The 15,703-nt window shown below is 38.6% G+C and overlaps 2 protein-coding genes across 3 annotated transcripts in view; one reads left to right on the top strand and one right to left on the bottom strand.

Annotated features, from left to right (window-relative positions):
* Nucleotides 1–14,066, top strand: part of LOC136243681 (calcium-transporting ATPase sarcoplasmic/endoplasmic reticulum type-like) — a 27,476-nt gene extending 13,410 nt beyond the window's left edge. For both annotated transcript variants that reach the window (XM_066035224.1, XM_066035225.1), the window contains 17 exons: nucleotides 149–242; nucleotides 1,025–1,155; nucleotides 1,210–1,298; nucleotides 1,447–1,552; nucleotides 8,806–8,961; nucleotides 9,012–9,101; nucleotides 9,465–9,686; nucleotides 9,806–9,928; nucleotides 10,104–10,237; nucleotides 10,353–10,525; nucleotides 11,805–11,931; nucleotides 12,123–12,325; nucleotides 12,692–12,777; nucleotides 12,988–13,121; nucleotides 13,439–13,556; nucleotides 13,609–13,723; nucleotides 13,775–14,066. In XM_066035224.1, coding sequence (XP_065891296.1) covers nucleotides 149–242; nucleotides 1,025–1,155; nucleotides 1,210–1,298; nucleotides 1,447–1,552; nucleotides 8,806–8,961; nucleotides 9,012–9,101; nucleotides 9,465–9,686; nucleotides 9,806–9,928; nucleotides 10,104–10,237; nucleotides 10,353–10,525; nucleotides 11,805–11,931; nucleotides 12,123–12,325; nucleotides 12,692–12,777; nucleotides 12,988–13,121; nucleotides 13,439–13,556; nucleotides 13,609–13,723; nucleotides 13,775–13,818 — 2,145 coding nt within the window. In that variant the 3' untranslated portion in view covers nucleotides 13,819–14,066. The remainder of the gene's footprint in view (nucleotides 1–148; nucleotides 243–1,024; nucleotides 1,156–1,209; nucleotides 1,299–1,446; nucleotides 1,553–8,805; nucleotides 8,962–9,011; nucleotides 9,102–9,464; nucleotides 9,687–9,805; nucleotides 9,929–10,103; nucleotides 10,238–10,352; nucleotides 10,526–11,804; nucleotides 11,932–12,122; nucleotides 12,326–12,691; nucleotides 12,778–12,987; nucleotides 13,122–13,438; nucleotides 13,557–13,608; nucleotides 13,724–13,774) is intronic.
* Nucleotides 13,774–15,703, bottom strand: LOC136243692 (protein phosphatase 1D-like). The gene is made up of 2 exons (XM_066035241.1): nucleotides 15,286–15,703; nucleotides 13,774–15,189 (listed from the first exon to the last, which is right to left on the bottom strand). Exons 1-2 carry the CDS (start codon nucleotides 15,596–15,598, stop codon nucleotides 14,186–14,188), a joined length of 1,317 nt encoding a protein of 438 aa, XP_065891313.1. The 5' UTR covers nucleotides 15,599–15,703; the 3' UTR covers nucleotides 13,774–14,185.

The following is a 15,703-nucleotide window of genomic DNA, read 5'->3' as shown; positions in this document are numbered from 1 at the left end:
AATAATCTACACACATCTAGTTCTTTATATTGTGTAGTGAACAGTAGAAATACTGGCAGATTAATTAGAAGATTGAAGAACTTTTATGACAGCTAGCACTGTGTTTGTTCCATTAGTGTATTGATTGTGTACTGTATGTTTATATTAGGGTGCAGTGTACTACTTCAAAATAGCTGTAGCACTGGCAGTTGCAGCCATTCCTGAAGGCCTACCAGCTGTGATCACTACTTGTCTAGCTCTGGGTAAGTATGCGTGTACGTGCATAGAAGAGTGTGTTCTGAGGTCACTATTCTGCATATGCCTGAAAGAAAAATGTATCCATGCATATCTGAGAGTTCTGTACTGTATTGCACTGTTATATTGTTATATAATAAACCAAGTCTAACCAGCTATGCTGTTGGTTTGCACAAAACCAGACCTTCATATCTCTGTGATTATGCAATCAGATATCGATATGCAAGTACGTATGCATATTGATATTGTGACAATACTGTTAAAACGAACTGTGCTTCTTGAATGAACTAAAGCATGTCGATAATGTAACAAAGTGTAGCATTACTGTCTTGTTGAAGAAGATATATACCTGGTTTAATAGTGCCAGCATGCTATACAGCTAAAACAAACCATTCGTATTTAATTTGTTCTAAATCAAATATTCAATGCTGAGGGAGTAGATTCTACATTCTATAGACATACAGGTGTACATGTACTTTACAATGGTAAAGTAAAACTTCATCTTAATTCGTGCAATGTAAATGTATTGAGGCTGAAATCCTAAACAAAGATATGTAATTAATCAAGTGGTGGGATTAATACTCCTAAACAAAGGTATGTAATTAATCAAGTGGTGGGATTAATACTGTACAGTAAGTTAAGCTTTCTAAAGCAATTAGCTGTTGTAATAAGACATTAATTTCCACTAACTTGTGTATACAGTACAGCTAGCTGTAATCTCCTACCAGGTGATTTGAATGCAACTCTTAAGTATGATGTACATAATAACTCCGTATACTGACCACTGCAGGAACGAGAAGAATGGCTCGTAAGAATGCAATTGTTCGTAGTCTACCATCAGTGGAAACTCTGGGCTGTACTTCAGTGATCTGTTCTGACAAGACTGGCACTTTAACTACCAATCAAATGTCAGTGCAAAAGGTAACGGAGAGTGGTCATGTTGTGTGTGGTATTACCTGTCCTCTGGTGGGTTAGTTCTTTGTGATTGATGATGCAACCGATGGAAAACTGAGCATTAAAGAGTTTGAAGCTGAAGGATCCACTTTTGAGCCAAGTGGTAAAATGTAAGGCTATCTCTTAATAGTGTATATGGTGTGGCATATTTGTGTGTAACTGCGTTTTGTGATGAGTTTATAGTGCGTGTAGTGCATGTGTGTTGTACAGCTGTTAATACTGTGGATGATAGTGTGTAAACATTGTGTTGTTCACTAGTTACTCTGGAGAAAAAATTGTGGAAGGACAAGATCATGCTCAATTATTACAAGAGTTGGCCAACATTTGTGCACTGTGCAATGATTCAACACTCGGATTCAATGAGGTATACAAGAGCTTTAATTAGAATCAATTAGAAGTAGTTGTGTGCTGTATGATAGTAGAGCAGCTAAGCAACAATTTTTGATGAAATTGTTCACTTTGTGATAAAAGCACCAAGTTTTCTGTGGAAGTTGAGTAAGGTATACTAAATCATTTGAGATACGGTGCCACATCAAAATCATTGCCTTAAATAGCATGAATGTCTCTCAAATTTACAGGTGTAATCAGAAAATGTTTCAAAACGGAGTAAAATAACCTGTTTTTAAATACTTCTAATGGAGCCAATATTTCTGTGTTAAAAGTACAGGTACAATCCAATAGAAATAATGTGTTGCACATCTATGGCTTCATACACCATGAACCTCCATGCTTCTTAACTTGCTAATGACCTGGATGGGCACCTCGCTCTTGAATATGACCATCCCTTGCTTGTCTATTCAGATGCAAAGTTTCAGTACATTTGCTATAGAGCAAACGCATGGCACTTTTATGGCTTCCCCAATACCTTTTCTATTGGTTTTACTTTTCAGGTTCTTTGGATGTGATATTTTTAATGGCACCATATTTGATATGAAATAGTATGAATTAAACAAATGTACCAAGTTTGGTGCTTTTATCAAAAAGTGAACGATTTTTTTGCTTAGCCGCTCTACTATGTACTCTTCTGGCTAACACCTTTCTCCAAAATATCTTCATCTTCAGACTCCCACATTTTGTCTTCCAACCTGTACCAATACTTGTGCACCGTACACAGCATCAATATTATAGGGTTCCCGTAAATCATCCTAACGTTCGCTTTGTTGATCATACCTCCATCTACTCGTTTCACCTTGCTTATCAGTACAGCGCAAACTGCAACTTCCACTTACAAATCTTTACTGAATTCTGTACCTTTAAGAGCAGGCCACAAGGCGTCCACTACTAAGACTGTTCATCGTACCAAGAAGTGATACACCCAATAGAGAAAGGCTATATCACTATTGAGGCTCAGAAGTATGAGACTATTGGACACTGAGGTAATAGATTGAAGCGCTGTGGCTGAAGAAATAGAGCAAGCAGACGGTTATAATGAATCAATATTGGCGTGCTTAGATAAGTTAGTAGAAACAGCTTGCTAGAGTCATAACTCAAGCTTCCCAAGCTACAACTGAAACATTTAGTGGTAAATTATTGAAATGGGCCTCTTTTCAAATCAGCACACTCAAAGAAACTGAAAAGTTTAATTACCTTTCCTCTCTACTGAAATGTTCAGCTCGTGAACAGGGCTTTCATTGTCAGCTACCAACTGCCAGGTTTGGAAGCAAAGAGCAGATCACACGTGGATGCTAGAAGCTTATTACCCCATAATGTAAAGGCAGTCGTTTAATAAAGTCAGCTGTCATGTCAATCTTTAGGGGTGGACTATGGTATAATCTTTCGTGCCATAGCAAGCTACCTGTTGAATTGCAGTTGACTATCAGTAGGAAGGTGTCAGAGTCTGATTGGAACCTGGATTCACTAAAGCCAAGCCCTCTCCAATCTGTAAAAAACTTAAACCCACAACCGTAATTTGCAAGATTTGTGCTCTCTATTTCACCAGGTTAGTAGGCATGATAAAGTCATAAGTGTGTTGGCGACTACGCTCAACTCCATGTAGTTAGTTAACTATTGATTCATACGTGTACATGTTTGCTTTGAGCCTTTTTGTTGTTTTTGAGGATGTCATATCATCGCCTACTGTTGCTTCATTTCATCATTACAGTTGCCATTTTAGCTGTAACTGTCCATATCTTTATTCCGTTTATTAGAGTTACATCTAATTGCAAGGTCACAACTGTTTACACGTAGATGCAAGTCGCATTGAATCGAACTGGACCACCTCAGGTAGATAGCCCCCATTCGAATCTGTATGGCTCGATTCGACATGTGTTTACTATTATGTATGATTCATTTGAAAGTTCAGGATTAAAATCAGCACTCGGTTACAAGCCTACAATAGATCATGTGATACATACAAGTGTGCAACAATTAGAGTATATGCATAATATGTGACTGGGCCTGTAAAAGTAGGGCATGTGGGCACATGATTTTTGCCTACTTTTTCAAACGTTCATCACTCATAACTGTTTAAACCACAAAGCTATGGCAATGTAATGTTCAGCTCTTAGTAAGTATTTAATTTGCTTTAGGATGCAAGTTACATAATGCAAATATTCTATTCCAGCACTGAGATATGACCTGTAAAGTGACAGGGTGTAGTTTGTGCCCACGTGCCCTGTTTTTGCAGTCCCAGTCACATATAATAAAGGTCATGGTTCAAGTCATCACACCTATCCCCCCTAAGTCTTTTAATATCTAACAGGAGGCTTTACGATCCGTTTAGACCGCCTAGGTTCAGTTTTAACATCATCACCATTGTCATTTGAGATCCATTCATTTGTTGTGTTTGTGAAGGGGTGCCAGATATAATCTGATTCAAATGTCTATGAACAACTCTACCGTCCTCTAATTTCACTTAATATGAAATAGGTCCTTTGATTGCAGTAATCTCCCAGGAAACCATTCCAGGTTGAAATCTGTGCATTTTTTTTTGCGAACACTGGATCTCCTATTGCAAACTCCCTTTCCCTCGCATGGTAATCATGGTTCTCTTTCTGTCTACTCTGTTGGTGTATGCACTAGGAATCACAAAATCAAGCTGAGAGTGCAATCGCCTGCCCATCATTAATTCACAAGATGTTCCTGTCATACTGTGGGGTGAGCGGCGATACTGGAGTTTCTAGTGACCCTTCCTTGGATTTTTTAAAAGCCTAGTTTAACCATTTGTACCGCCCGCTCTGCTAGGCCATTTGTGGCCAGATGGTATGGGCAGACTTGGCATGGCGGATACCATTACTTTGAGAAACTGTTGAAATTCGTCACTAGTGAAACATGTTGCATTGTTGGAAACAATTACTTCCGGTAGCCCAAATCTAGCTGTTTCCAGTGTTATGTTAGTTTGACTTATGGGATGCACAAGTCCCACCTGGCAAACCATCATGTGCCATATTATAGGGCTATTCTTGTGCCTCTATTTTGAGCTATACTTCAGTTAGTTAGAAAATTCTGTTAAATTAAAATTATGTCAACATTTTTTGTGAAATCCTTGATCCCTACCCATGGCAGATCCATACATACAGTTTACAGGATTGATTATTGATTATAAATAGAGTCCAGGTTAATGTCACTTCCACTGTCCACAGTATGTCGTCTTCACTAGTACAGCGTAATTTTTTGTCAAGTTCTAGAATCACAAAATTGTAATTCCCACTGTCATGTTTTTTTTGTGTTTATTATGAGTCAGTGCCATGTCTGTGTAACCGTATGCTTACTTCAAGTGAAAAGGTTGTGCTACAAGCATTGTCAAGTGTTGTCTTCTCCAGGAACACTGTGCCATCTATCCTTGTATACGTGGTGGCCTCGTACCATAGAATCCTCCAGGAACAATGCTACACACTACATGCACTAGGAATCTCTGGCCATTCTTCATGTGGTTGGCTCTAGTCCCCAGTGTATGGCTTGTACAGCTCATTCTCCTACTGTACATACACAACACCCTTAAACATACAGTATAGATATAGTACAATAGTCCCCTGGGGCGGGTGCCCATCCACTCCCCTCGCATATGACAATATTACTGCCCCATCGCTTCCAGTGCTGGTGGTGGTGTAGACAAGTCAACCAATGTGGAGTAGTGATAGAGCTAGTGTCTAAGTGTGGTGGTGGCAGCTGGGGTAGAAAAGAGGAAGGCTTCCACTATCCACATCAACTCCAATATGTTGTCTTCACTCTGAACTACATTACACGTACAGAGTAATTTTTGTCAATTTCTAGAATCACAAAAATTGTAATCCACGTTGTCGTGTTTTTTTGTGCTTCTTACCAGTCGGTGCAATGTCAATGTAACTGTATGCTTACTTCAAGTGGAAAGGCTGTGCTACAAGCATCTAGCGTCGTTGTCTTCTCCAGGAACATTGTGCTATCTATCCTTGTATACGTGGTGGCCTCGTATCATAGAATCTTCCAGGCACAATACTACACATTTCTACACAAGAAATCTTTGGCCATTCTTCATGTGGTTGGCTCGAGTCCCCAGTGTATGGCTTATACAGCTCATTCTCCTACATACACAACACCCTTAAACATACAGCAATAGTCACCTGGGGTGGGGTACCCATCCACTCCCTTGCACATGATGATATTACTGCCTCATCGGTGATGGTGGTGATGGTGATGGTGTAAACTAAAGTCAGCTAGTGATGGGACTAGTGTCTACATTTGGTGAGACTAGTGTCTACGTGTGGTGGGACTAGTATCTACGTGTGGTGGGACTAGTGTCTACGTGTGGTAGGACTAGTGTCTACGTGTGGTGGTGGAGGCTTGGGTAGAAAAAAGGAAGGATTTTGTCATGTAGATATGCTATACATTCTAGAAAATCAATTCCAACATGTGTAGACAACATTACATACTCTCACATGTGGCCAGTCATTCACAGGCCACAATCGCTAGTGGGAGTATGGAAAAGTCGGAACGCCGGAACAACCCGGATCAGCCGAAACAGCATTATTTTTGCGATTGGAGTCACGTGCAAGCACTAGTATACAAGATTATTAATACTACACAAAAGAATTTGTCTGCTAATATGTTCTATAGTATTTATATAATTAATCCTTACTTGAAGCAAATCTGCAGGATGTAAGATAAATCAACAGAAAAGCGAGCGTTAATTAGGATTAGTGCACGTAACTGTGCATCCTAAACCAACCCAGCTATCTCAGCTACACTCCATACCCTTAACTAATAACCAAATGATTTGAAAGATAATGCAACTTCTAGCTATAGTATGTTCACGTTGAGCTGAATCCTGAAAAACAGCTAAAAGTTAAATGTGGATTTTTTCTCAACAGAGTTAACATTTCAGCCAACCAGATGATTATTGGTAACAGCAAAGGTGTCAACAACAGACACGTACGGTTTGGCTCCATTACAAGTTCGGGAAAGGGCTGTAATGGACACTGTATTTGTATGGCTTCCTCATAGGAAATGTATTGTGAAAATTTTGATTGGCTGTAAATATTATGTCAAACATTTGAACAAAAAGATTTAGAAATATTTTTAGCGGGTCAAGCAGTACTACAAATGAGCCAAATTTCAAGATTGTGAGTATTGCATCCATGAGTTATTAAACGTTTTTGACGATTCAGCTCAACATGAACATACTATAGTACTGTGCTAAGTCGCTACAATCCATTTTTGTACTGAAGAATGCCTCTAATAAATTTGGTCACTGACCACAGCTGGCTTGTGTTAAAGTGTAGCAAACTATGTTTTGGGATTGTAGCGATTGTGTAGTTAGGAATGCTTAGATGAAGTTTTCGCTGAGAAAGATGGTTTTCAGATAAATGATTGAATGCGTATTCCAATTAACGATCACTCTCATGTTAATTCATGGTGTACCCTGCAGATTTGTTACAAGTAAGAATGATAGCAATGTTGTAGAACATATTAGCAGACAAATTTCGTTCATTCCACTGTGGAGTCTTTATAATCTGGCATGCTAGTGCTTGCACGTGATTCCAATTGCAAAAATAACACTGTTTCGGCTGATCTGGGTTGTTCCGGAGTTCCGGGTTTTCCATACTCCCATCGCTAGCTGTGGTTCACATACAGTTGGTTTGGATTCATTATCTGTGGCCGAGCCGACTGGTCAAGGGATAGGTACAACACACAGTACTACTCTGGACCTAACTAATGTGAACAGCTTTATCTTCTCCTAACACATGTATAAATCTACTGTCACTAGTTACTTTAATCAACTCATCTCACTAAGATAGGTGCATGGCTATGCTATTGTACAAAGATTGAATGAATGAGTCACTGGTGGTCAGCTTATCTATTGAAGGTGGTTTGTGCTTGGGAAAATTTTAGTGTACTGAGCTGCTACTAAGTAATTTTCCAGTGAAAAACTGTCAAAAGAAATGCTTGTATTTTGTGTGTAAAGTCTTTTAATGAATGTCAAAGTTAATCATATTGGTGACAAACATCCATTATGATTTAAATGGTGGTTTCTTTCTGCTTTCTGTACTTGGAGTTATAGCTGTGGGTGAACCACTACTTGCTAGAATATATTAAACTTGTACGTACCCATAATGAATATATTTCACCACATAATCCTCAATATAGTAGGCGCTGTATATAACGTGTATATGTAACTACATACTTAGCTCCACACTCAAACTGTTTAGTTGTGGAGTATTTCATGATTTGGACAAAGTTTTCAAACTAAGATGGCCATTAGGAACAAATATTCTTCACAGTTTTAGATACATGTTTCTGTCTCCTGTATTCACAAGCCTTAATATAAGTAATTTGTATTTCCTATCCACCGTATGTCTGTCTGCTGTCAGCTCTAAAATGTTCTGTTATTCAGTATTCTCATTTTCTCTGTACATATAAATACTCAGTAATAGCAATCTTTGTAAGGGTGTCAGCTGGCATGTTAAGTTGGCACAATTTCACACAAGCTTAAGACAGTTTGCTATGGCTCACATACAAATAATGGTTTGAAAATCTATCTTACAATGGAACTGCCCTCATGCAAATATGCCTAAAGTGGTTGGGGGACAGGAAACAGAGAAATTTGTGCTGTCCTGGTTATACCAAAAGGCACCTCTCGGGCCGAAGCGACATTGAACAGTGAAAAAATCAAGCCCATAAGCTTAGCCGTTATCGAGTTATGCTTGTCTGAAGGCATCAGTCAGTTACTCAGTCAGTAGAAAATTCTGTTAAATATATTGTTGTTTTTTAAATCCCGTAGCAACTTTTTGAAGGCGTTTTGGCTCGATCTGAAGCTTCTTTGGGCTTAGTTTGACCTAACCAATAGTGCTTCATTGTTGTCTGGGAAAATTGAGGCTGGTTTTTTGGGTGATGTTATTTCGTGGGCCACGCCTACTCCTTTGTGGTCCCTACTATATTCTTGTTACATCACAAGTAGAATGACATATATTGCGTAGCCATAGGATGTACGCTTCGAAAGTTACAGAGCTTTGTGCAAGGCATGCATATTTATTAAGTTTAAGGGTTAAGCACTAGTCATTTTCAAGTACGTAACACATTGACCAATGCCAACTGTTAAGATTTGATCCCTTTACCTCTAGTAGATATACACATACACATGTAGTATTATTACTACACTACATCTGGATGTGTAAGGTCACTGAGTTTGTTGTTATGTTGCAGGACCGGAAGTTGTTTGAAAAGGTTGGAGAAGCTACAGAAGTTGCTTTGAAAGTTTTGGTTGAGAAACTGAATGTCCAAGGATTAGATCGGTTACGGCTAAGTGATAAACAGAGATCTTGTGCCTGCTACAATGTAATCAATGGAGAATTTGATAAAGTAATGGAAACACTTGTTTAACTATGGTGCTGTATCTTCTGGTTATTTAGAAATTTACTTTGGAATTCTCTCGCGATCGTAAGTCTATGAGTGTTTATGTGATACCGCCAGAATCTGGAGATCCTAAGATGTTTGTAAAGGTATGTATAAGGAATAATTAGAAATTTACATGTACATTATTATAAAAATAAAAGGCTATGAAACGAGGGAGGTAGTCTACAGCTACAACTATACATAAAGCACACATTTAATTCCTAGTTCGGTCATATACAGCCTATGAAAGGGGTTTATTAATAATTCAATACAGTACATGTAGGTGTACTCATCTAATTCCACTGGTTATCATCATCATATATAGCATGCCTTTGTGAATATAATTTTATTCAATAATAGGCTTTTGCAACTTCATAAGATTACAGGGCTTTCTCCTATAGTAGCTACTGACATGTATTCTAGTTTGTTGTTGTGTGTCTGTTAATTAGAGCCATAATTGTAATGCCCAGGGTGCACCAGAAAGGATACTGGAGCGGTGCACACGTGTTAGGGTTGATGGTAGCCAAACACAGCCAATGACAGAAATGATGAGGGAGCAAATAATGGACCAGGTGATGGCATATGGTGTTGGTGCCAGCACCCTCCGGTGTCTAGCTTTAGCTACTGTTGATAATCCCATACCAACATCCAAGATGAATCTGCAAGATCCTTCTACTTTCTGTGAATATGAGGTAATTAATGTGCTTGCCAGCTATTGCATTCCATGACTAAATACAGTGACAGATGAATTCTATTAACACAGGGCTATCCAAATGTAATGAATTATGTGTATGTGGGTGTATCTTGATAGGCTAACATGACTTTTGTTGGAGTGGTGGGTATGTTGGATCCACCTCGTAAGGAGGTAAAAGATGCTATTGTTCGTTGTTCTGAGGCTGGAATAAGAGTGATTGTTATCACTGGTGATAATAAGGTTGGTGTTTGACTTGTGTTTAATATACATGTAATAAAGGTTTTATTTTTTTGTACTATGCTGAATGTGTTGCAACATTATTGTAATTTTTGTGGTTTAATTGTGTAGTTTTTGTATTAGATCCCACTTCCTGAAATTCCCCACATTTTGTCACCTACAAATAAATTTACTATAGGCTACAGCTGAGGCAATATGCCGGCGGATTGGTGTATTTGACAACAAGGACGACTGTAAAGGCACCTCATTTTCTGGGAGAGAATTTGACGAAATGACCCGAGAAGAGCAGCAAAAGGCATGCAAGAATGCTAAGTAAGTAACACAAGCCATTGTCTACTGTACGTGATAGTATATTTTGAGACTTGCTCTGCTGCTTACAGTGTATTTTAATATTTTCAGTACACACACCACATTCTCTCATCCCTAGGCTATTCTCTCGAGTGGAGCCGAGCCACAAGAGCAAGATAGTTGAGTATCTACAAGATGAGGGTGACATTTCTGCCATGACAGGAGATGGTGTTAATGATGCTCCTGCTCTCAAAAAGGCTGAAATTGGTATTGCCATGGGATCTGGTACTGCTGTTGCTAAAAGTGCTTCAGGTAAATAGTATAGTGATGGTATTGTTGAGAGTGGTATATTTTTAGTACAATTATTAACTCTTGCTTTTAGACTATAATAATACAGTATGTATCCACAAATATTTGGATATAAGCGTGGTAGGTTCTATGTGAGATGTATTTTTTTATGAAATTTACAAATTGAAGTTTAATTCGCAAAACTTTCTGTTGGTAGGCTGAAATCTTATATTTTTAAGTGAGCAGAGTCTATGGCCAAAGGCCAAATATTTTCTTAAGTTTTTGTAGGGAAGTATGTAGTATGGAGAAAATGTTTATGCTGGAGGTTATGTTAGCTGCTTTGCAAAAATTTAGGCCTTGCAACAATAACCCACTGAAAGTTAGTTATGTAAACACAGGAAGCAATCAATTACATGCTTTTCAGTTCATTTTGTGAACATATGGCACAATTGCCTTGTATTTATGGTAAGTGCTCCATCTCCTCCACATGTCTTCTCTCTGGGAAGTAGGGTGGGAGAAACATTTGGCTTTGTCAGCAATTACCCAAGTCAGTAGTTTGGGCATGCATGAACAGGCCTCCAGAAGGGTCCTTTACTTTGTGCATAGTGCTGTCCTAATGAATGAAGCAGAACTGTGTAAATCCACCATTGTGTTTAAACTAGCATGTTGATTTCAGTTTCATATCGAAAATTCTGTTGCATGCCTGCACCCACATAAAACTGTTGTGCACAGATTATAATCTCCTACTGTAAAACAGAAATAAGAAGTAAATATACATTTGGAATGATTTAGTGGCACCTAGTATATAGTCTGTGAAAATTAAATAATAGTTATACGGGCACAATGTGGAGTCTATGAAATTTATAAACCCTCAGGCCCTTAGTAGCGCCCTCGCTTCGCTCGTGCGCTACAGCTCGGGCCTTCGGGTTTATAAATTTCATAGACTCCACATTGTGCCCGTATAACTGCTTTAGACTCTATTTCACATTACACTCAGATTACTTACCTCATCCATGGCTGTTTCTGCTGTAGGCTCGGCGAAAGCGGCTGGTTTTCTTGAGATAATACTAGCGCCATAGCAACTATGCATCCTCACGTGACAAAATAATAGCGCTCGTTAAATCATTGCACATGAACAATGCGTAGCGATTGGATAAACCTAGATTTTGAGCATATGCTATATTGTGCCTGAAGGCGTGGAGTATATTGGAAAACAAGGTGGAGTATATGAGATTTATTACCCACCCAAAACAGCCTAAATAGAATAGTATTTCCATATACTTCACATGCTTTCACCATCCAGAAATGGTATTGGCTGACGACAACTTCTCAACAATTGTGGCAGCCGTGGAGGAAGGCCGAGCCATTTACAACAATACCAAGCAATTCATCCGTTACCTGATATCGTCCAATATTGGAGAAGTTGTGAGGTAAGCCTGCTAACACATTTTTGTATGGTGATGGTCAATACTGTGTGGGAGGAATGTTTATGCATAATGCTTATCAAAGTGTTGACCTTTTACTACTGTAAAAGTCCTTGTGGTTTTGTTAACCTCTGTAACAACAATATGTAGTATACATTGATATCTACCATAACCTTTTTTGTATGTGTCTCATAAAGCATATTTCTGACTGCTGCTTTGGGAATGCCAGAGGCACTTATCCCGGTCCAACTGCTATGGGTCAATCTAGTTACTGATGGTCTTCCTGCTACTGCTCTGAGCTTCAATCCTCCCGACATTGATATCATGCAGAAACCTCCCCGCTCTCCGAAGGAACAACTTATATCCGGATGGCTGTTCCTTAGATATTTAGTGATTGGTGGTATGTACCAAGTGCTATCTGCTGTATTAATCTATTCAGAAGAATACTGTATAGAAGGAAAGTTTGACGGGGAAAACTTTGGTGGCGAATTTGATGATTTGCTACAAATTCCCCAAAGTTTAATCTGCCAAAGTTTATGCCAAAGTTTCCCTCTATAGGGTAATGTGTTTCAAGAAGCCAGTGAACTAGTAAAACTTGTAGGTTGTCTGGATTCTATAACATGTGATTTTTTATACATTGACAAGTGCTTATTGAAATATTCATAGCTGTTAGTGGTTTACATGATAGTGAATATAATTAGTGTATAGGAGTGATTTTTACACTGTATATCTTTTCAAACTATTAACCTTTTCACTTTTCCTGTAGTGTATGTGGGTGTTGCTACAGTTGGTTCAGCTGCTTGGTGGTTCATGTACTATGAAGGCGGCCCACTAGTAACTTTCTTCCAATTGGTAAGATTGTAATGCTCACTGACAGAAATGTTATACTTATTATGGTGTTGTTCAGAGCATGTGACATGAATGACCTAATATACAATTTGTACAAGCTGTCAGATTTGCTGTGCTTAGCAAAATTGTTTTGGGCTTGCTATTTCCTGCCCAAATGAAGTTACGTGGTTTCATTTTGAAACTTGTTTATTTGCTTACTTTTTCACCACATAGACACATCATATGCAGTGTACTGAGAGCAATGCTGACTTCAGTGGTGTGGTGTGCAGTACATTTGATGATGTCCATCCCATGGCAATGGCCTTGTCTGTCCTGGTGACTATTGAGATGCTAAATGCCTTCAACAGGTCTGTAGTGATTATATATAGTCACAGTGAACAAATCAAAAACATGCACACTGTACACACAGAGAATGCCACTGCTTTGTTAGCTCATTCAGCAGCCTACACATTAGATTATCAGGTTCCATATTTAGAAGTTGGTTGAGACATTCTTAGAAAACCTACATGTGTACAGTTTACATAGTGTTTACTCTACAGGGCTGGGTCATTATCTTAGCTACACTGTTGTTATGATAAACCCTTGTAGTAGGTGTTATTGTGTATATACTATCCAGAGTGGTTGATAAAGCATTTGTATGATATCATTTAATATGCTGTCACAGCTTGAGTGAAAATCAGAGCTTGTTTACGATGCCACCATGGACTAATATATGGCTAGTGGCTGCTGTTATCTTCTCAATGGTACTTCATTTTGTCATCCTCTATGTGCCATTCCTTGCAGTAAGTTGTACTAACGCTAGTCAATACCTGAGTGTTACTTTGTTGTTAACAGGTTATTTTTCAAATAACACCACTGAATTACACAGAATGGCAAGCTGTGCTAGCTTTCTCTCTACCTGTCCTTGCGTTAGATGAAGTATTAAAAGCTTGTGCAAGAATTTATTTTGGTTTGTTTAATTTTAAATAAATTAAGCTAAAATTAACTGTGATTTTAACAGGTCAAAAGACACCATGTGCTCCTGCAAAGCAAAAGCAACATTAGGAGACTGTGTTAATAATATATTAATAAAACTTCCATAGTTAGCTATTACATTTCTAGAGTAGAGTTATATTTATTAACATTCATTATACACAAAATACACATTGTACAGATTTTAGCTGCTGCCACATACACAGCATTCCGTATTGTCCATCCAAACATGTTTTATGTATTGCTAAATAAGTGTTGGTTGTGTATATTTTTGAAATACTCTTTAGGATTTAAATATAATAAAATGAAAAAATACATTATTTACAACACAAATATATACAGATGCAAGCTATATTTTTACAAATAAATACAATATAAACAATACATTTATACAGATGCATGTATACAATACAAAAATAAACATGGGTTATTTATACTTTTAAGTAGACAAAATATCTTGTGGTTGTGATGGCATTGTCATAATGGAGGGCTTTTTGGGACTGGATAGACAGTCAGACTGAATACTGGGTCTTTTGCCCAGCTTCTGTTTAGCAATTGTGGGTTTTCTCCAACTGTAACTTGCTTGTAAGGAATTACAGTTTTCATTAGTGGTATGTACTACTATGTCTTCATTTTTGTGGGTGTCACCATGGAGCTGCTCATCTTCTGAGGGACTTGGAGTTGACACCTCTAAGTCAATACCTTCATCCACATCACTTAAGTGAATGTCCACCATAGATTTGCTATCATCTGTAAGGCCATCTTTTTTGTACTCTCTAAAAAATCCTATCAATGCAGATATATTATCAGCAGTCAGGTTTCTCTTGTTCCACCTCTCTAAAGCCTGGTCAACTAATGTGTGAGCAGCCTTACTTGCTTCAACCTTGTTTGCAATACCACTTTTACATAAACTGTACACACTTTCAACTACTTCCTGGGGTTTTAGCATGTTCCAGAGACCATCACTGGCCAAAACAACAAATTTATCTTTTGTCAAGTCAAAGTAATGAACATACACATCTGGAATAGGTGAGACAAGGTATTCATTGTTCTTTGTAACGCTCCACAAGTCTCCAAGACTCCTTGCAACACTAAGGAATGGTATCTTATCAACTTGATACTTTTCACCAGTTTTAGAAGTGGTAACTGGTCGTTTTCTTTCCCATACAACACGCATAACGCCTTTATTTGACATTAATACATTTCCACCAAGTGCCTCAATTCGCCTTTTTTCTTTCTTATCTTCAGGCTTGTGGTCTCGTGTAATGACTTCGGCCACCATTTCAGGCTCCCCAGGTTCCCCATAATTTGGGTTAGCTTTTCCCAACACCACGGTCGAGTCCCCCACGTTGGCGATATACATTCTGTCCTGTTGAACTATAGCGCAGGCCACAGTAGTCCCTGACGTACTGGGATCACCGCCCTTAGTCTTCTTCCACGATTCTGTTCAACAAAAATCACAAAAAATTACATTTTTACAAGTTTCACTCTAATCTGGAATATTTGACGAGATTTATGAAGTGCGCTAGCGGGACTCACCTCTAACTTTCCACATGTCTTCGTGGGTTTGTACAAACCCAGCTGCGATGGCTTGGGCTACTTTGACAGGGTCGCCGCTTTCAAATCCATCACTGGCTTTTATTGAAGTCCATAAATTGTCCCTCGCGTATTTGGCCGCCTCTTTTCCACCGTGTCCGTCAAACACAGCAAAAAATGCTTGACCTTTAGTGTCTGTTTCCGACTTCAATACTATATAATCTTCCATATGTTTACGTCCTCCTGGGTTACTCTCGCCAGCAACAAACATGCCCAACCAGGGCCCGCCATTCCGCGCAGATGGAAGACCATTCATTTTTTTCAGTTGGCAAACATTTAAAGTGAACTTTAGCGAAAATTGGCGCTCAGTTCTTTATACGTGTTAAAACACGCCTACCTATCAAACCACAACTTGGTGATG

Source organism: Dysidea avara, chromosome 13 (assembly GCF_963678975.1).
Source record: "Dysidea avara chromosome 13, odDysAvar1.4, whole genome shotgun sequence".
Taxonomy (NCBI): Eukaryota; Metazoa; Porifera; class Demospongiae; order Dictyoceratida; family Dysideidae; genus Dysidea; species Dysidea avara.
The sequence above is the reverse complement of the archived record's forward strand: the minus strand, read 5'-3'. Positions and strand labels throughout refer to the sequence as shown.